This window comes from Ambystoma mexicanum, chromosome 10 (genome assembly GCF_040938575.1).
Source record: "Ambystoma mexicanum isolate Mex_15411 chromosome 10, UKY_AmexF1_1, whole genome shotgun sequence".
Classification (NCBI taxonomy): Eukaryota; Metazoa; Chordata; class Amphibia; order Caudata; family Ambystomatidae; genus Ambystoma; species Ambystoma mexicanum.
Genome location: NC_090932.1, coordinates 1,594,125,495 through 1,594,147,928, shown reverse-complemented (window position 1 = coordinate 1,594,147,928; position 22,434 = coordinate 1,594,125,495). Strand labels below are relative to the sequence as shown.

At 44.5% G+C, this 22,434-nt stretch overlaps 1 protein-coding gene across 2 annotated transcripts in view; it reads left to right on the top strand.

Moving 5' to 3' along the window:
- Positions 1–22,434, top strand: part of CLTCL1 (clathrin heavy chain like 1) — an 804,099-nt gene that overhangs the window by 453,292 nt on the left and 328,373 nt on the right. For both annotated transcript variants that reach the window (XM_069619951.1, XM_069619950.1), the window contains exons 14-16: positions 18,440–18,603; positions 19,327–19,452; positions 21,505–21,647. In XM_069619951.1, coding sequence (XP_069476052.1) covers positions 18,440–18,603; positions 19,327–19,452; positions 21,505–21,647 — 433 coding nt within the window. The remainder of the gene's footprint in view (positions 1–18,439; positions 18,604–19,326; positions 19,453–21,504; positions 21,648–22,434) is intronic.

Here is a 22,434-nt window from a genome sequence, read left to right as displayed (position 1 = left end):
CTTTGACAAACTCTTAAATCTCATTCCAGATGCACCAGATATATATTAATGTCCCCAGCACCCTAACTATTGAATACACCCGAGGGTGTAAGTAGTGTCTGGGCCATCCAAAAAGGGTACTTACTGATTTAGAAATATTAAGAGAGTACCTTTGAAGTGTTTGAGTGTTACTGTTATATTGCCCACTTCTGAAGAAGGCTTACTCTGACTGATAAATTAATAATTGTTTATTCAAGAAACCTTGTGTGTAAGTGTTTATTTGAATACTTGCCACTGTGAATCTGTGTAACTCCCCTACAGCTAACATTGACTCCTCTTGAGATAAGGTATCCACAAGATTAGAACCTGTATTGGGAATTGAGACCTCGAATCTTCCCTATTGTCATATCACACTCAAATTCGAGTCACATTCATTCTATTATTGCTTCTCCTCTGGGATTAATCCATGGTTACAGATTCCTGAGTTTTGCCTTCAGGTTCCACACAGTTTAGGTTTGTTTTCTGTGTTTTCCAAATAAACAATTACTTTTTTATTTGCGTTTTTTGGATTTTGCAACTAGTTAAAATGTAGAGCATCAAACCTAGACCGATGCTGGTCAGGGATGACTAGTCGTCAAAGGTAACTCCTATTTTTTGGGGGGGCTTGGAGATCTGTTTTTTTTTTGTATATGAGCTCCGTTCCTCTGTTGATGAAAAAATGACGATCCCCTCTTAGTATCGGGATCGGAAAGCGATCTGATGTGGGGATCTTTCTGATCCGTGTTTATCTACTCGGGTCGCGAAAGAAACTGACCGGTTTCAGTGGTATATGGATGAATGTCGCCACTTTCTTCAGTGCTGGAGACACACAACTATTTTGTGTGCGGTCTGATTTCTTCTGGTTGAATTGACTGAATCTCAAGTATTCAGAAATAGGAGGTCGCCCCAGTAGAGCTGGAAAAACTCCCATCTATCAGGGTCATGGAGTCGAGCAGGTATTTCCCTTGCTATGTCCCGAATCCGAAAGGCTAAGCAATTCCTTGTCCACCTCCCAAACGCTAAAGAGCCACAGCAGTCGTTCTGCAGTCAGCATTCAAACTTTTGGAGCTTGACTCCATGACCCTGATAGATGGGAGATTTTCCAGCTCTATTGTGGCAACCTCCTATTTCTGAATACTTGAGATTCAGTCAATTCAACCAGAAGAAATCAGACCGTTGGATGGTAGGCCTCTGGAGATGCTGAGGTTCTCAGTGAGGTAACTTGGGGACTTCAGGGCGATACACTGTCCTTGCAGTGCAAGCTGGAGTATTTTGATGAGGGTTGAGATGATGTGGTTGAATTTGCAGTCCTTTGAGTCGTGCTGCAGAATACATCTCAGGGGTGCCTGGGTAGTCTTCCGAAGGATTTCCAAAAGGGCATCATTGCCACCATCCAGGTGGGAGAGGACCAAGGCTTGGACAGCAGATCTGAAGTTGAGTTGTTTCAGGTAGTTGCACAACTATTATATGCATATATACATTCACTATTGGTGGTTCTACTAGTACAAGACCCACACTTTACCTTTTGAAACAGGTTTGTAATGGAAAGCAATGTTGAGAACCACACTAAGTAATTGTGTATGGTAAAGCAAGTGAGAAACCAAGCAAATGGCAATTTAGAACCAGTTAGAGATAGGTAAGTAAATGGTTAGAAAAGAGAACACCCACTTGAAAACCTACCTAATTCTTAGTAAGTCCAGCCCTGCTAGAAATTGGGGTGTAGTGCCAGAAAGTCACTGATTCCACAATATTTACTTTGCAGGAGGGTTTACTATGCGATTTGAGAATAAGAGTAGTCAAAGGCACAGCTTGCAGGTAAATATTCTAGAAATGGAATTTAAAAGTATGGTAATGTTCTCTCCCAATCCCACCACTCTGTGGAAAGGTCAGGGTTAGGGGAGAGTTGAAGGGGGAGCAGCTGTTCTTAACCATACTATCACCGTTCTTAGTCAGGTAAGGGAGAGAGGGAGGTTAGGCCTTTAGGCCAATACAAGGTCCCTAACTCCGATTTCGTCGGCAATCACTTTAGGTATTCCTGAATCCGGTGGGCCCACTTATACGCTTTGTTGGGATGAGTGAGGTTCAGTGATCGCAGATGTTGGGAGATATGTTTTTTGCACCTCTCCCTCCTGACTTTCTGTAGGGAAGTAAATCCCTCCGCTTCAATTCCTTGCCTTTTCTCATGGGGAAACTGAGTAGTCCCGAAGACTGTCGGTACTGGGAAACATTGTTTCTCTTTTGGAATTCTTGTATTTTTACAATTGCACACATCGCCTTACAGTGAAGTGCAGTTAGGATACTTTGTATCCTTACGACATTTTACCTGATGGCTTTTTGTTTACTTTGACGATGTGCCTAAGACAAGTGGGTGCCACATTTCAATTATTTGTTCACCATTTTTGTGAAATTTCTCTTTTGCACTTTTGCATTTACAGCGTATGGCTACTAAAGGTGGCGAGCACCCTAAAATGACTGCCATAATATTTTCACTTGTTCTTTGGCCTTCTTGTCCTTCAGCCTTCTTCTTGCCTTCTCAGGTCAGGAGTTTCCTTATGTGGCAACACCTTTCCCGGTTATAGCTGCTGATTTCGCAGGCAAGTGGGCTCTGTATGTGTGCCAGAAGAGGGGGCTGGGACTGTCTGGTACCACTCAACATCCTGTGGCGCCTGAAAGTCTGTTGCTGGATGGATGGGATGATCAATGGTTGTCAAGCAATGGACAACCATTGGCTGTTTGAATGTTGCAGATCTTTACCAGTGGTGGGCTTGCGCTAGCTTTCAGCCTGCATCTTGGCTAAAAGGAGGGCTTCTGAAGCTATTCGACAGATCATTGTTTGAACCAAGACTTCTACGAAGAAAGACAGCCCGCTGACAACCCGAGGATGACTTCTGCATCTGACCAGCAGCGACTTCAGTTATTGGGCCGGTGAAGATCTGCTCTTTTGCCTGATCTTAAAAGAATCTTGTAGTGTCTTCGACCAGCCTCGACCGCTGCTCACGGATCCACACTTTGGTAGCCTTCGTAAGTGCACCCAGACCACCTGGTGGATCAACCAGCTCCCTTTTGGGCTACCTTGCTACAGCTGTCGCCGTTCCTAAAAGAGCCTTTGGTCTCAAGATCTTTAGCTTATACCATAAGTCGCCTGTCCTTGCAATTTAAACCTTCACACAACAATGGAAGCTGAGCTTGGGATGCCTCGGGTCTGCAATGGTGAGGTTGGCATCATTTTGTCGTTTGGGGTCTTCAAGATGTCGCCTGGAACAGTCGGGTGAGAACCGCAGCCAGTTTCAGACATGAAAAGTGGCCTCTGAACCCACGACCCCTGGCTACCCTCATCTGAACCAAGGGCAGAATATTGGACTCCTAGAGTAATCTGGAAGATCTGCAGTCTCACCTGGAAGAATCTGAGTCAAGGGGGTAAGAACATACCCGTTTGACTCCCGTAGGGTAACATTGGGTGGAAGGCTCTTGTCCATTAACTCCCTCTGGCCTGGCCTTTCATCGGACCTGGGTCAAAGCTCCTGTCCTAAAACTTATCTTTTTGACAGTGTGGAGTGGGGTGTACTTAACTCATTTGTAGTAAATACTTCTATCACTTTATGAAAATTCTCAATCACCACTAAAGCATTAGTTCTGAAATACCTTCCCTGGAGAACCCATCTTGGAACTTGTGACTTTTTGTGAATAAGGCCCCATACATCTTAGGGCTGGACTTCATAAAACAGAGGTAACTGGGTTGTGAATATTCTAGCTAAATCAAACTGTTTTTCTTGAATTACTTAATCTTATATAATGTGCTTAAAGGAATGGTTCGGTCAAAATTTTTTATTGCCCCTACGGGTCGGCCATGTGTTTTTAAGCCTAAATCGCTCGATTTTAGAAAGATTTCCTATGGACCTTACCCGAGTTTTCGTCCATTAAACGCACGCGAAAACGAGCTGTAGGGCGCCGCCATTTTGTGATAATCCCATCACTTGCCGCATCGCCCTGGCTGAACTGCTTTTGCGGCACTAAATCATATCCCCCGCCCCTGAGCCTGACATTATCGAAACATTATTATTCCCCGCCTCTCTCTGTGACGTTTCTGTGCTGCGTAGGCAAACGCGCCCAGTTATCTTCTACGCGAATTCACACATAACCCGGAAACCAACACAGATCAACTCACAACACAGCGCGCCACAATTCGGAATATGAAACTGTACTTTAAAATCAAACAGCAACACGGTGAATTTGGTAACGTACATTTATTTGACATTAAATGTTTGTAGAATATTCAGCAATTGCCATATGAACTCCGAAAGTCATTTATTTTCTTTTATCTCTATCCGCAAATCCGTAAAAGTTTATCGTGCATCACGCGCTAATCCTTTATGGTACACAGGGTATTGGTTTTCGTTCAAAGAAGCACTTTTGTCGCACATTGAACCGCAAGGTTGTTCCATCAAGTAGGCACTAGGCCAGCGTAAAGGTTGATATGTTGGTTCTAGCCGCTGGTACCGCGTAAGGGCATATGGGCCCTTGGCGATCGTCCCATAAGATCAGGATTGTGCAGTTTACATTAAGCTGGCGGTTAAAAAAACATCTGCCGGTGTCTGAAACTGGTGGCAGTGGCAAAAGGGAAGGATACACCTGTTTTGAAAACATAAAATTTATAATTAGTCTTGCCAGCCGATCTTTATTAATATTATTCATTTTATTTATTACGGCTGAGCTGAAACTATTTGCTTTCAAGGATAGTGCAATGGGGTATGTTTGGCTCTAAAATCAATGCGAAAACTAACTAAATAAATCGAGGTTAGTACACAATGAGAAACGACTTTTTGTCTACATGCGTGTTGAATGTGGACCTGCATGCCCATGTGCCTGCTACAAGGACGATCCCACAAACCTTTTCAAAGCTCTTCATTCATTTATTCATGCATCCATTCATTAATTCTTCATTCCGGTATAAAAGCGTCTAAAGAGTTACTTACATTATATTTGCAATTTCCATTGTGTCTCTGCGTAATGCAGTCCGTAAATCCCACTGTGCTCTTGACGATTTTTCGTATACTGAACTAACATGAAACTCGGTCTAGTTTCAGAATTTTCTGCCTTATCGTTTCTTACGTTATTGCACCCCACACCCCCCTTCAAATGAAGTTCTTTCGGCATGGTCCCTGTCTCTCAATGTCAAAAAACAATAGAACCTTATATTGCCAGTGCGAGTTGTGGGCCTCTTCAGGGCGCGAGCTGTAAATCAAAGCCGCTGACCTTCACTAGAAATGAGAATACATTCTTTCTTTTCAACATCCCGTAGTAAAGCCATCTGTTAGAACTTGAAGTTTTGAATCCATCTATGTAGTGCGCCTCAATGTGCAAATGCAAACTGGCTTGTCTCCCATCTGCAACGGCTCGCTTGGCGCGTTTTAAGGCCCCCAATTTTGTCCTCGTCTGCGAGGTTTGAAGCCCCAAAGAACCATAACTATTGACTTTTAATTTTTTGGGGAAAGTCAGGGAAATTATAAAGTACCAGAGGAGTTGAGTTGAAAGTGAGATTTATTGTTTGTTTTATTATTTGCAATACGCAAGCCTCCCCTCGGTTAACAGTTCCCAGCATTTAGAAGAGATTGCGAAAATTAGTTACATCAACAAAAATATATACATGCACATATATAGACAAGGTCAGCAATATGAGGTGAATAGAGAGAGAATTCAAAGATGACAAAATTGACGATCTGAGGGACAAGGGCAAAACAGCACTCCTCCTCTTACTCGACCTCTCCGCGGCTTTCGACCTCGTCGACCACAAGGTCCTCTGCAGACACCTTGACTCAGCTGCTCATTTCTCCCCAGAAGCTATCAAATGGATTGAATCCTTTCTGAGTGAGAGAACTATGAGAGTCTTCTCCCCTTCAGCAGCAGCAGACCCCTCTCCTATCACTTGCGGAGTCCCGCAGGGCTCATGCGTCTCCCCCACACTATATAACATCTTCACCAAACCCCTGTTCGACGATTTGGACCATCTGGGTGTCACCTACACTAACTATGGTGATGACACTCAGATTCTCCTCCCACTTTCAGGGGATCACAGTAAGGACAGAGAGTTGGTGAATAGGGTATATCTCATCATTCAGGCATGGATGGCATCTCATGGTCTATGCCTGAATGATGACAAGACAGAGCTCATCATCTTAGGTACCCCTGCTAATATCAAGAAACTAGGCCTTGAATATGCCGAATTCAACATAGATGGCAATCTCATCAGAGTATCCAGGGAAGTAAAAACCCTTGGCTTTTATCTGGATGCCACTATGTCATTCACTAAACTGGTCAACTCACTAGCATCTACCACTGCGTACACATGCAAATTAATAAGGGCAGGCAGACCATTCCTATCCAATGACAGCTGCCTGATCCTGGCAAGAGCACTCATACTATCTAGGCTTGATTATTGTAATGCCCTCTATAGCGGTGCCAACAAAGCCATTATCCACAGGCTTCAAATCTTACAAAACAATGCCTTGAGAGCTGCCCTCGGCATTAATAAGAGAGATCATATCTCTACCACCATACGCCAACAGAAATGGCTCTCCACAGACAACAAAATCAAACTAAAGTTGGCCTCCCTAACCCATAAAGCCCTCAACAATGCCGCCCCCAGTTATCTGATGGACAAGGTAAAGAGAAAGTCCTCCACCCGACAAACAAGAACTACCAATTCCAACTGTCTGATAATTCCCAGATTCAAACTCTCCACCATTGGCGGGAACAGCTTCCCGGTGAAAGCTGCCACGCTCTGGAATTCTCTGCCACACAACCTAAGAGCTGACCAACCATACTTGCACTTTAGAAGACACCTCATCAGTCACCTTAACTCCAACAACCCTTGTATTTAGCTGCACTTTCTACACCTATGTATAGATAGTGACACTTTTGTTCGTGATTCTGCCCTCGCCTCTAACAGCCCTGCACACATCTGTACACTTACCTCCTGTATAGATATTGTCTTTTTATGTTTAAAGATTTGTATCTTTTGCCTGCGCCCTGTTGCCCCTGGGTAAGGTGCGCCATACAAATAAATAAACAAACAAACAAACCCAGGTTGTTCGGCACACAGGATGGTGAAGGTAGGGGTTAGGGTTGGCGTACTTTGTATGCACACTGTACAATAACATGTATTTACAAAAAGACAATCGTATTACAATTATTTAAACCAGGCTTTGTACTTCACAACCAGCTCTCCTTTGGGTGGACATGGCACAGTGGCAATGTTGGGTGGCAATGGATCAGTGCTCTGCACAGAAACGTTAAAAATTCCATTTCTGTGCTTCTCTAATACAGCAACAATAAGGCTTTTGACAAAGTCGAACTCCATTTCCTCATTGACTGGTTTGATCACCCATTGCTTACTTCTTTTTGAAAAGACCTTAGTGTAGCGAGGCATCCTTACATTACCCTCAGTCCTACATTGTTCATGGCCGAGATTCTCATTATGGGCCAAGACGGCAAGTAGAGTCCTATGTCTCATGCCATGTATGCTGAAATGCAAGCGCTTTGGCCTGTACTTTAGGCACATATTGTGGAACACCTCCAAACCTCCTGTGTGACAGAATTCTGCCAGTCCCCTCAAATCTCTTGATAGAGTTTTATCAAACAATCATCTCAATGGCTTTGTGTCGGTGAAGATGGATTCAACCACTTCTTCTTCCGTGCCTCCACTGGGGACAAAGGGCCATGTTCACATTGGTGGAAATGTAGGTTTTCTGACCAGCGGTGCACGTTGGCACAGTGGTGCATCAGTGTCCGCCATTTTTCAAGTAGTATTTCCAATGACCCTTCACAAGTTTTGGAGCTCCACCAAAGATGGTTGCTGATAGACTGGGACCACTCTGAAATACTTTCCAAACCTTTTTTTTTCTCTGCAGCCGAGATTTTCTTATTGATTGATTTAGCAAGATGTCATACGTCAAATTGATGTTTAATATGTGGGAACTGCTCTCTCATTGTCTTGGCAATTGAAACGTGTCTGTCCGTGGCTATGAGGTCGATGTGCATTCCCCTTGATTGCAGATATTCCACTGATTTTATAAATCCTAGTTTCTCCATGGTCACTGAGGATGTACATTGTGTTACCTGCACGACCACCGAACTCACAATTTACTTACTATCCATGTCCTGAAAGTGGTAGGTGCAGTACTTGGCAGAAAATCCAGGGCTGTCCATCGCCGGCTAGCCTGAATAGTTTGCCTTCAAATGTACTTGCTAGAGACAATTGTTCAATTTTCCAAGCATCACTAATGGCTGGAAACCGATAATCATGTTGGTATTTGTAGTACTGCGTTTTTTAAATGAAATGGAATCCCATAAACTGAAAGAAAGACTTTAACTTTCTAAAACTGGAGCCACTACAAAAGTGATGCAGCTGCACACAGTAGATTGCCTGCTGGCAGTTTCCCCAGCATCGGTTGTGCAGACCATGAGAACGTATGATGTAATCTACAGGCGGCATGTATTGTGACATTACTGCCTTGTTTTTGACGAGTCGCATGAATCAATGGCTTCCCACATACTTTCCCTCTGACGGGATGCCCAGATTTCAGCATACTTATAATATCCATCAAACAACTGTCGAATACTATGTATTTGCCCTCTTTCATTAGACTGCATCCTGCGTCAAAGTTGTTTCGGCCTGTGACGTTGAGGACATTTCACCACATTTGAAAGAAATATCGCTGCTATCAAGTTCTGATGCGTCGGTGAATGCTGCTGCTGGTTCTTTCTGTCATTTCAACATTGATGGGAGAACACAACAATGTCGACAGCTTTTTTGGTGGCAATTTTTTTGGCGGGTGCAGATTGTGTGAATTGATCTGCGACTACTTCAGAGCTATCTTCAATAGATCCAGTATCATGTTGTTGCGGTGGTGCGGTCGCACTGTAGCAATGGTCCAATACAACTTTACTGGATTCTCCGGACACATTCATTTCATCTTCTGTACATTTGACATGACCATCCCGAGTCTCAACACGTCGCGTCTGAATTAATAGTTCCTCCATAGCCTCCATAGTGTAAATGGTCTGGCAAGCAACATCTCTCATTCGCTTCACTGTCTGTGTATGTATAGTTTGTAGACCCACGGGTAACTAGAGGACAGATTGGAAAAAGGGATGTTCAGTTTAAACACAAGATGAAGTATAGTACAATTGTCTTGAAAAAAACATAAAATAGTCCCCAGCACAAAAATATTTCTAAAGTTATGAACTGTTTGTAACTAACCTTATTTTTGTTTCTTTTCTTTGCAACTTTTTTGCCTCGACCTTCAACATCTGCACGCTGTTGCTCCGATACGTATCCGCATGTCTCCCCTTCCTCTTGCGCTGCAACGACTATATTTTCTGTAACCGCATAGACAGCACGGAATGAGGCTCCATCGACTCCCTGAAACATAGTATTTTCATTACTGTGTATCAAAATATTGTTAGCATAAAACACACGTGAGGACGAACACACATGTACCTCTCAATAGCCAAACACGATTTAAACATTGTGTGGAACAATCAAACGACAAGTATTCGAGCTCTGATGACCTAGTTCGATGGAGCTGTCAGTATCCATACCCCTGGCTCTGCATGGACTGCCACGAATGATTGTATTGAAGAGGAGGCATCAGCAACTCCCTGAAACACAGTACTTGCGTTAGTATGGTTTTCAATATTGTAAACATAACACACACTTGGGGTCGACGGCACAGGTACAGGTAAAGAGGTAAAGAGATAACCACAAATGTTGCCTTGTCTAAAAGAATCAAGGAATATTTAAATATGATCAGATTTAATCGACTTATTTCTCCGATTTCTTTACATCTGCATCATCTCATCATCTCAATGGGATCTTGTGATCAATGCATCATCTCAATGGGATCTTGTGATTGTAGTGGAAGCTCCATCATCTCCCTTAAACACAGTACTTGCGTTAATAGGGAAGAAAGTATAGCAAATGGAATCACGTTATATGATCGGTCAGTATCCATACCTCGTGCTGCTGAATATCTAGGGCTGTTGTCAATGTGGTGCGCACTTCCGAAAGCTGTTGCGCCGATTCGTATACGCAAATGCCACTTTATCTGTGTCTATGACCCCAGAAAACATGCCCCCCACTGGTTTGAATGAAATTACCGCTATTTGCAATTCTTCTACCACTGCCTTGCTACCTAATGATGCAAATGCCACTTTATCTGTGTCTATGACCCCAGAAAACATGCCTCCCACCGGTTCGGATATGCCACCCTCGACCATCAATGTCACCCCTGAACCGCACCTCAAATGTGCCCTCATCAACGCCCGCTCCATCAATGCGCATGCACTAGACATCCACGACCTTATTACCACCCTAGATCTAGATCTTCTAATGGTCACCGAAACTTGGCTACATGAAGCCTCAGGCCCCGCCCTATCCCTCGCTCTCCCACCTGGCTATGCCATCACGAGACAAGATCGCATGACCACTGGAGGCGGTGTCGCACTTATAGCCAAAGACTCAATCACCATCAGAAAGGCTGACAAAACTATCAACAATAACAGCGACTACCTTCAATTAAAACTCACCATCTCGCACCAAAGCACCATCACCCTACACCTCATCTATCGACCACCAGGCCCCCTAGGAGACTTCCAGGCCTCCATCACCCACCTCCTGGCGGACAACCTCAAAAAGTCATCCAAAGCCATTCTCCTTGGAGACATCAACTTTGGCCTGAATGACGCCAAAGACCCTACAGCCAAAGCACTTGACACAGCTCTAGCCACCCTAGGATTCGTCAACACCATCAATAACCCTACACACGCCCTAGGCAGATCACTAGACTGGATCGCCCACCACAATTGCCCCATCACAGTCACGGGCAACACCCCCACCCCATGGTCCGACCACCACACCATCACCTTTAACATCCCCACCACTACAACCACATCCCACCCCCCTCCTCCCTTGCCTCCTGCCTTTACAAGGAGTGCCCGTCAACTGACCAAAGAAAGACTCCTACCCTTCTTACAGGGACCTGCCTTCACAGCCCCATTCTCCAACGACCCAGAAACTCTGGCAAAAAATTATGATACGGCCATCACAGCAGCAATCAATACCATCGCCCCACTTAAACCTCGGAAATCCAAACCCACTAGACACGCTAATGCGTGGTTCACCCAAGACCTTCTAAAACTACGCTCCGACAAACGGGCAGCATTAGCTCTTTGGCAAACATCACGGGATGAGAAAGACAAACTCAACTTCAAATCCCTTGCAATTAATTACAAGAAAGCCATCATTAAAGCCAAAGCCAAATCCTTCGAAGAGAGAATTACTGAGGCCAAGTCGAACACCAAGGAAATGTTCGCCATTTTCAGGGAACTTGAGAACCCCACACCCACCCCCCAAAACTTCACTAAGGACAAAGAATGGTGTGACAACATCCAAACAGCCATGCGCAATAAGATCAGCTCTCTCCAAGCCAAAATCTTGAACACCAAACTAACACTCTCCACCCACACTACACCCTCCCAACCACCACTGCCCCCATCAACCACTGAGGCCCCACCCACCTTCTCGTTTAAAACCATCCAAGAAAACGACATGATCAACATTATGAAAAACATAAAACCCTCCAATTGCAAAGGCGACCCCTGTCCTGCCTCCATCATCAAAGACTGCGCAGACACCTTGGCCCCTTTTCTAACAGCCTTCGTCAACGCCTCTCTCACCACAGGGAGAGTCCCCGCCTGCCTAAAGGAAGCATGGGTCCGACCCCTCATAAAGAAACCCACACTTGACCCCACCTCCCCTAATAACTACCGCCCCATCACCACTGTCCCTTTCCTCCTCAAGATTCTAGACAAAGCAGCCTACCTGCAAGTCCAGCACTTCCTCGAAGAACAGAACCTCCTTGGACTGAGACAATCCGGCTTTCGCCCTAGGCATGGGACAGAGACCGCCCTACTCGACCTAAAAAACCAAATGGACGACGCAAGGGACCAAGGCAAACCTGTCTTGCTCCTACTCCTGGATCTGTCGGCAGCTTTTGATCTTGTAGACCACGACATCCTCTGCCACCACCTCTCCTCCACAGCCAACTTCTCTCAAGAAGCCATTACATGGATCACCTCCTTCCTCCAAGGCAGGACCATGCAGGTCTTCTCTGACCTAGCCACTGCATCACCCTCTATCATGCTATGTGGGGTGCCCCAAGGCTCCTGCCTCTCCCCCACCCTCTACAACATCTTCACCCGCCCCCTCTTCCTCATCCTTGACGCCATGGGCATCTCTTACACCAACTACGCCGACGACACACAGATCCTTCTCACTCTGACAGGCGACTATGACACGGACTCTGCTACCCTCAACAACATCTACAACACAATTCAAATGTGGATGGCTATCAACGGCCTCTGCCTGAACTCCGACAAAACTGAGCTCCTACTCGTAGGCTCCCCTGACACCATCAAGAAACTTGACGCTCAGTTCAGCCATTTCACCATTGACTCAATCACGATCCCAGTACTTGACACGGTAAAAACACTAGGCGTCTACCTAGACTCCAATCTATCCATGACCAGACAAGTAAACGCCATTGCCTCCTCGGCCGCATACCATGCAAAACTCCTTAACGCAATCAGACCTTATCTGTCAAAAGACACTTGCACTAACATAGCCAGGGCCATAACCGGCTCGCGACTTGATTACTGCAATATTCTTTTCCTTGGGACCTCCAACAAAAATCTTGAGAAGCTCCAAGTAATACAGAACAGTGCCCTACGCGCTGCACAAGGCATTGCCAAGAGAGAGCACATCACCGCTGCCAGAAAAGCTTCCCACTGGCTCCCCATAAAGGAGAGGATCTTATTCAAGGCTCTAAGCATCACCCACAAATGTGTCCATCTTGCCGCCCCAATGTACCTTTCCCAGAGGATCCACCTGGTCTCCTCCACAAGACCCACTAGATCACCCTATGCCAGCATGCTCTCAGTACCCAGGGTAAAAAGGACCAGAGCAGGGGGCTCCAGTTTCCCGTACCTCGCTGCCGTACACTGGAACACCCTCCCTAGCTCCCTGCGCTCTGAACCCTCACTGACCGCCTTTCGGAAAACCCTGAAAACGACCCTGTTCATCTAACAATTACATGGCCTAGCCCTCATAATTGTATTGTATGATGTATTATGTGGTATATCTGATCACAGGTCATTGCCTCACTGTAACCCAAGGCACAACCTGCACACATTGTAACTAAGTCTTCCTTGCAAGTAACAGTGCCACAATGCCCCTGGGCTGCCTGCGCGCTATATAAATTTAATAAATAAATAAATAAATGGTCCTGCTTCCACCGGAATTACTTGAATGTCAGGCTCCGCATCAATAGCGTGGGTTGACGTTTCAACAACTGCCTGAAGCATAGAATTTGCATTAGTAAGGATTACAATATTGAAAACACAACACACGCTTGCGGTCGACCGCACAGGTACATATCAACGGCTAACCACGAATGAAACCTGGTGTAGAACAATCAAACGACAAGTGTTCCAGTCCTGATGATCACGGTCGATTGAGCTGTCAGTATCCATACCTCGTGCTGCTGTAGAACATCTAGGGCTGTCGTCAATGTGGTGGACGCTTCAGCATCTCCCTGAAAGACACTACTTGCATTAGTATGGATAACACTAATTATAACTGAAAACAAACACCAGGGGACGACAACTACAGTGTATATCAATTGGAAAGCACTAACCAAACAATTGGTAAAATAATCACACGATACATACAAACTCTTACTTGACGTGCATAAAACAAGTCTGTAGCGGAATAGCCATGTATGATTACCTGATACGCGCTAGAAGTGGTTGATAACTGCGAGCACGTGACGGAAGTAGAATGTTCTTGCTTCAGATTCAAGGGATAGTCAAGAAGTTGTAAAGGTAAATTGTTATATAATGAAAGGCTAACTTTTAAAATTGCCATGTAAGGAGTCAGAATACTTGACTAATGCGCAATATAACACAGTTCCCTGTGCCCATATCTAGATTTCTGTTTGTGGGTTATGAAATCTAAAAATAATATATTGATAAATGTCATTATTCAAAAAGCTATACACTCATATCGAAGTCGAAAGTATTACAAATTGGAAACAACACCTACAATATCAATGAATCCATTCGGCTACCTACACACTACCGCAAGGCCTAAAGCTAAAAACGGACACTTGACTCACCAGTGGCGGATTGTGGACGAATAGAGTTGGAATAGCGTTTGCGAGCAATTTTCGTGTCGTTTATTCTTCTTTGTTACCTAAGATGTGGCGTACATGTTCGAGGGAAAGTGCCGGCTGCAGATGCGGTATCGATCACCCCTCTTGTCCTCAAAGACTTGTTGGACTCTACTTTCCAGCTCATCCAGTGGATATCCGCAATGTCTGACCCATTCTCTTATTCGATCAACAGTTTTCGGGAATACATGCATTGTAGTGCCTTCAGATTTAGCATGGGTCTTCGAATGGCAACCGCTAATCGAACAGGCAGGCATTGTTGAAAATTCTGAAAAGTAAATATCAAGATTATTGTAAAACCTTGATGAATAAAAGTGCCATAAAGTAAATGAAACATACCATGCTCAATGCAAGGTTTGTTTTGGTCGCCGGAACTATACCAGTTCATCATGTGCGGCTTAGTATTTGCATAAGTTACAGAAATTTTTTAAATTATGTGACTAAACTCTGAACATGTGACTCGTCCCTTGGATGTTCTGTCTTGCACGAAAAGGAACCATGCTTACATTATAGACTGGACCCCCGAAGGATGCAATTCGATGACAATTGACAGATGAAATTTGACTAGGATACATGGCCTTACCCTGACCAACAAACAGTTGATTTAAAAGGCCGAGCAGTATGTTGCAGGAGAACAGGTAGATGGCCACAGGTAGCACACTGACGAGTTTGTAGATAGATAGCACGACGACAAACAGATTAGCATAGATCTCAGTGCTTCTCAGGTAGAAGGTTCAGGAGTTAACTTGCAAAGCACAAAGATGTTCTCATGAGACATATCAAGTGGTTTATAAAGTATTAGAAACAGGGGTGTGTTTGTGAATGAATGACGTGTGTATGTCGTGGTATTATGTGGATTGCAGGGGGGCGGCCTGCCTCAGGGGAGGCCTGCCTGGAGACACGGGGTCTGAGGCCATGTGAGTGATGGCCCCTGGGCGTGAGATACCTTTTGAAGTGTACATGCTGTTTGGCACCTTGGCCGTTCGCCCGTGACAGCCCCGCATGCCAGCGCTCATCCCCTCGTGCGAACCGCCTTTGATAGAGGGGGGTGGGATGGATGGATGGGCCTGGGGCGTGCAGTCAAGTGTGTGGGAGCGAGGGGCCATCGGGCCCCTCTCATCCTTTACTTCTCAGTAGAAACTCGTACCAAATGTCTCCTGTAGTGGGGTCGCCCCTTGCCCTTATTTGATAACTTTGGATGACATTCATAGATGGGAACAGTGAGCAGGACACGGGGCATCCATTTTTGTACCCCCATTCCACTCCATCTCGGTGACCAGGCCTCACTGCAATAGTACAGCGCGCAGAGCACATGGCCCACACCCTCGTTCCCACTGACTGGAATACTCCAGAGGTATTTGCAACAGCTAATAAATGTAACACATCACTCTTCCTCTGAGATCATGGTCCTGTATGTGAACCAGCCTGAACCAAGCACATAGCTCATTCATCTCCACAAACGTGTCCTTGCCCACGCACCCTCGCCAGTGGAAACTTACTGCCATTCTGACCCTGTGTCCCTGCAAGGTATGCTCTTCATGTCCCAGACCACTGACCACGCCATGATGCCCACCTAGCAGATCCCCAACTAACATTAGGCCCCTACTGCAGTATATCGTTGCCTATCAATAACAAATGCCACATACGGGAGATTCTTGTGAGCACAGACCCACACTTCAAACAGTGTATTATAGTGGTCAAGACCCTTGACCTAACGCCTGTATAATCCAATGTTAATTGATAGTATAGATATGTGTGACTTTTATAGAGACATAACCGACTGAAAGACTTTGAACAAGTGTTATTTAGTGCATGCATTATTGATAATATATTATGTTAGCTTAGATAGTGACCACCCCGCTTCACAGCGACCTGAACTTCACCCATTCCGAGCACAGATGTCTGACGTCCATCCTTGAAAGGAGATGCACTTGAGTCATTTAAAAAATCGAAACCGTTGTTAAAATATATGTGCTGTTATTTTCTATCTTATTTTGATGACACAAAAATACAAGACTTAAAACATTGTACAGTTCAGGTTGCAGCACTGCGAGAGAAAATCCCCTGTACTGACCGCTGTCACTCGGGAACGTTTCTCTTATGGCCCGAACAGCACACTCTTCGAACGCGGTGTCCAATCCTCCCGTGAAGCCACCATGTAAAGGAACGATAGGCCACCAGCCTGTACCACCTGTGAAAAGGAATGAAACAAACTGTTTTTAAATGACCAAGATAAGTTTAATGAACGTTTGTTCTCAATGACAATTCTTGTAACTAATGGCATTCTGCTCGGACAAACGCTATCTAGACACTGCACACTATTGAACGACTTTCGTGTGTTACAATGATATGTATATGGAATTTTGGATATAGTAGAAGACCATGAAATAGGAGTGGCATGACAAGCAGAGTATACTTACTCGTTACTCGGATTACGAGGACGAACAGTTGCGCGAAGTTCGTGCATAAGCACCATCATTATCCTCAACACGGACCGTGTGAGGCAGGCTGCCCTGAAGTCTGGCAGCTCGGTGATGCATTGCGGTCATGGCTCGCCTTCCGAAATGTACGGAAGGCCACGCATCCCACATTTTCACAGCAGCAGCAGTTCTCCTCCTCGGTTGGCATTAGCTCGCACCGATTGCATGTGCACCAGGTGGAAACACCGTCCATGCGACTAGGTCCAGGCTCTTCAGCTGTTGAATCGTCCTCCCAACTGCCGTCCGAAGACCCATCGTTTTCGCGTGTTTCCCTTTCCAGTAGTTCCTCCTCGGTATACTCGGGCTCGTACATGAAGGGCATTATTGTAGCCATTGTGTGTTCAGAGCACAAACGAGTCACAGAATACTCAAAGTAACACAGAGAGGAATGGAATCGAAAATCTGCTGCTGTGTGTTGTGAAACGGTCTGTTTATACTTATTGAGGAAAGAGGCGTCCTGCCATTTCCATGGCGACACGTCATTAGCTGAAGCGCAGCGAATGTTGACACAAGACGTGCTTTGGCGTTGTGAAATGGGCGGTACGTGTCTGCTGATGACAGGCTCAGGGGCGGGGGATATGATTTAGTGCCGCAAAAGCAGGTCAGCCAGGGCGATGCGGCAAGTGATAGGATTATCACAAAATGGCGGCGCCCTACTGCCTGTTTTCCCGTGCGTTTAATGGACGAAAACTCGGGTAAGGTCCATAGGAGGTTTTTCTAAAATCGAGCGATTTAGGCTTAAAAACACATGGCCGACCTATAGGGGGCAATAAAAAATTTTGACCGAACCATTCCTTTAATACGAAGACAAATCTCTAAGCACAGGACTGGGATTTTATCCTGTTACTCTGCGTTCTCTTGCTTCCAAGACACATGTGTTGCCCCTGATCTTTCCTCCTGGCCCATGGTGTATGTTTTTTGATTACTATAAACTGTGATATTTGTATGCTTAGTGTGTTTAAAAAGGCCTAATAACTAATCATATTTTTGTATACTCCCGGACTAACCTGAATTATTGGTGGTGTTCTGTGTGGACACATTGTTGCCCTAGACCACTCTCTCACTTTTCCCGAGACACAGCCTTGACTGCTCTTCTATACTACCTTGATTGGGTTCTGGCTAACCTCTGTCTTTCCTGTTCGCCATAAATATGGTGGCCTCCTGAAATCCTTCGCCCAGCAGCTGATTTTAAAAATCCATCTCAACAAGCCAGATAAATGCAATGTTCAGGTGTCTTTCCTCACTTGCAGAATTCAATAGATATTAAGAAGAGTTTAAAAGCAACATCTTCAACTGATGAAACAATGACATTTTAATGTGAAATCAAGTGGTAAGGCTCTACTTGGCTTCCTCATTACATGTGTAATGTTAAATGAAAAAGTAGTCCTAATGGATTCTTCATTATGGTTTCTTCCTAAATGCATTTCTTCCAAGAACTATTCTTCGTAATCGGAGAAGTGGTCAAGTTCTCAGTGGTTCAAGAGCGACACGAGTTCTAATCCCGGCTCCCTCTCTCGACTAGATTGAGTAATTCTAGTTAAATGTATAGAGGAGCCCCCGTTCACTCAATTGCCAAATGCAGAGTCCCTTCTGTCACTGTCCCTGCTATTAGGTGGTGTAAGAAAGTGGTATTTATCTTCTAATCCCCTGCAGGTCTCTTCTACTTTTTGGGATCGATTGTCAACTTCAGCCAGGATCCTGATGTCCATTTCAAGTACATCCAGGCTGCGTGCAAGACTGGGCAGATCAAGGAAGTGGAGCGCATCTGCAGAGAAAGCAACTGCTATAATCCTGAGCGAGTGAAGAACTTTCTCAAGGCAGGTATCATCTTGGGTTGTTTTTCAATAGAACTAATGTTTAAGGGCACGCTCTTGCTGGGAGGGACCAGGAGCAATCTTATTTGTTTCAGCATGCTGTTAGTATCAAATATGTCGCCTTTCAAAGTTCATAAATGTATACATAAATAATAGTGAAGGCACATTTGTTACCACATGCACTTGTTTTCTTGTTTGCCAGGTAATTTTCTGGCTCAGGGAGCTCTCATATTCTTGTAGTAACTAAGCCATGTTAGTGAGACAAAGAGGTACATGTATTGCAAAGCACCTCTTTCCTCAGGTGTGCATGTCTTGCCAGAGCAATCCCTTCTTGGCCTGTAGTCTTAATAAACAAGAGACCTGGGTAGGGTTATATCTCTCGCCGCCCATGGACCTCACTGGTAACAACGGCTTTGTGTGTGGCATAAAAGGCAATACCTCTAGAGTGCAGCAACTAGATACAGTCCATTAATGAAGATGTCTCTTTTCTCCTGAAGAAATCCTGGATACTCAAAATGCCACATGAGGTTTGAGTGCTATATTCCAGACTTGTGTAATATGAAGACACAGCTCTCCAGGGTTGGGTCATTTGTGGTGACAATGCTGTCGGTGTCCTCCATAGAACAGTAGAGAGGTCCCACTCAGCCTCTTAGATGTAGTTGATATAATCCAAGCTTTTCTGCCGCTGCCATAATCTCTTTTCTCCTTCTCACTGGGATTGTTCAGGAGGCCAAGTTGACCGACCAGCTCCCTCTGATCATTGTCTGCGACAGGTTTGACTTCGTCCATGACCTGGTGCTGTATTTGTATCGTAACAACCTTCAGAAGTACATTGAGATCTATGTTCAGAAGGTGAGTACAAAGCTTTCCGAATACCACATTATTCATGCCTTTTTAAGTGACCGATATTGGAAGAGTGGTGTGTTAAGGGCTGTATCACAACTGTTTATAAAAGCAATGCCTGCGCCTCTGTATTTATAGCAGAGGGAATCCCTCAAATTCAGATCTAAAAGAAATTGCTTCGATCTGAGTGCATAACTAGTGAAGCACAGGCTTCATCAGTTTGTAAGACTTGATCTCCCTCCTGTGCGTGCATTACTGAAGGGAAGAAGCCTTCCACTGAGAATGAGAAAGACATCTGTCACTTTGTGAATATTGTGCTTTGAATCAATTTCATGTAATACAATGTAGCACGTTGTAAAACTACAACCAAGGAAAGTTGCCAAATGGAAAGAATCCCCATTGAATTGGGTGTATGAAAGATACCACTGGGTGACTAATCTTGTATTTACCTACTAGCCATTGAGTATTTAGAGGCAATATATTTCCCCTATAATTTGAAAACTGGAAGAAATTGCATCTGACAATTAAAATAAATCTGAACCTTGAATGTGCAACACTACAGAAATCTATGTGCACTGTTTAATCTTGTAGCAGTCCACTGCCGTCTGGTAGGTTCTTGGGGTGATTGGTAGGCTCCTCTTATCCACTGCGGTAGAAAGTTGATTTCTGGTGTTGGACTGTGAGGGTTCTCATCCTGTTAAATTGGCTTTAGTTCCTCTGAAAGTTCTGCCCACGCTTGTAATGTGGGAGAAGTCTAACTTATTTGTGAGGGCATATCGCTAGCAGGGTGCAGAATTACAAGCTACTAGCCAGCTATACAAAATGCACTCGCCCCTCAATTCTATACATACCGACAGCACTTCAGTTCTTACTCGTCATTCTTCAATTGCACCATCCTCTACTCCAGAGTATGTGCAATAATTAGTCCTCCCAATGCTTTTGCTTAAGACTCCCCTTGCTCTCCTACTCTGGAATGCTCTTCCTCTCCTTCTCTGTACTAGTCAAACTCTACCACTATTTAAATCCAACTGAAGAACCTGTTTACTAGCACTCTACGCTACTGCATCACCCCATTTTCCTCTCCCTGAAACTTCATGGCCAACTGTACAGCACTTTTCCATCACTCCTCCATCCTTAATTTAGCACTTTGTCCCCCATCCTGTACCTTTGACATTCTGTCCTGTCCTTGTCCCTGGTTTGTTTCCACCTTGCCCTGCAATATCTTGTCTTCAAATCACATTCTCTCACCCCATTGTAAAGGACCAATGTCCTCTCTGTTATCAATGGTACATTGTACGTGCTTTTATACCAACCATGCATTTCTTTCCCTGTGATTTTTACAAATAAATAAAAACATACAACTCCAATCAGCCCTAAGCAGAACAGTTGGTGGTAAGAGAGCACAAGAGTCGTAGTCCAGAACATTTGGAGAGCAGTACTTTGAAGAACCACTCAGCAAATAATCCAATAGAAGGGCAGGTCGGTAAGCGTCTTTAATGGCAGTGGGCAAAGCAGCCTATAGTTCTCACAAGGCTCAGGCAGTGCCCCCTAATGTTGCTATTTCTACACATTGAAGCATCTTACCTGGTGAGGTGTTGCTCTAAAACTCGCTTGTCTGTGCCAAACAGGAAACCCTAGGATGTGGCGCACTATGAAGCTAGCATTTTGGTGCTGGACTGCCCTTGTGGGTGGGAAAAAGACTTCTCTGCAAATATGTTTCTCCTCTGTGAAGGGTGCAGTGATCTAAAATGTGGTTCTAGCCCTTCCTGAGTGGACACAATGCCATAAACCAGGTATTTGACCCATGTTCGTACTCGGTAGAGTGGCTCTCACACTCCTTTTCAATTATGAAGCAGGTCTGCTACTCGACGTTTACCTGATGTACATTTAGTTGAGACCTGCCCACAGCAACATAGGGTTAGGCTACTTTTCGTTGAGGCAGTGCAGCACAATTCAAGATTGTATGCATGAGCGTAGGCTAAGCTCTGCAATTAACGCATAATAGCATTTAAATTATGTATAATTTTTACTACCACTATTATTCCACTGTTCCACCTACAGGTGAACCCCAGCCGGATCCCAGCTGTAATTGGTGGACTTCTTGATGTTGACTGTTCGGAAGATGTCATTAAGAATTTGATCATGGTTGTTCGGGGTCAGTTTTCGACAGATGAGCTTGTGGCTGAAGTGGAGAAAAGAAACAGGTATATATTAATGCCAGTCTTGCGTCTGATACAAAGCCCCCACCCCTTCCGTTACGGCACAAGCCAAGGCCTAAATTTGCTTTCCAGTATGCACTGCCAGGGATCAGAAAGCACCCAAAGCTCCTGAGTTTGCGAGTTTTGCGAATAATGAACTTTTGCCTCTGGAAAAATGTGCATTTTAAATTAATGTTCTTGTCATGTGAATTGTATCCGAACACACTCATAACTTGTTTCGAATAAAACATAGCAATAACTGCGAAGCACCACATACAGGTTATTGGGTTTTTGTGGACTCCGTCCGCTGCATGTTCTGTTTTCAGCCATCATTCAAAATGCCTATTAAAGGGCTTGTGTTTGGAAGCATTTTCTTTTTGCATTGTTACTACTTTGGCTTTAATATAGTCCGTGTTAGGAAAGATGTTTGATTTGGCAACTTTCCCTTCATAGTTTCTATGGACCCACACTTTTTTTTTTTGCTTTGTTTTTTAACTTGTTCTTACTGGGGAATTAAAGCCTCCAGCTTCACTTCCCTTGCGTTTTGCTCATCTGTCATAGGGAAACTGATCTTGACCTTTCTTACCCATTTTTGTAATTGCACACAGCATCTTAAATTGCAGTGCGATGGGGATACTTTTGTAACCTAGCTTATTACAATGGGATTTTTTTTAGTTACTTTTATGTGGCTAAAGACAAGCTGGTGGCGGCAGATACATTTTTAAAATGTTTGCATTATTTCTAGCGTGCACACGTTTACTGCGTATGGCTACTAAACGTGGCTAGTGCCCTA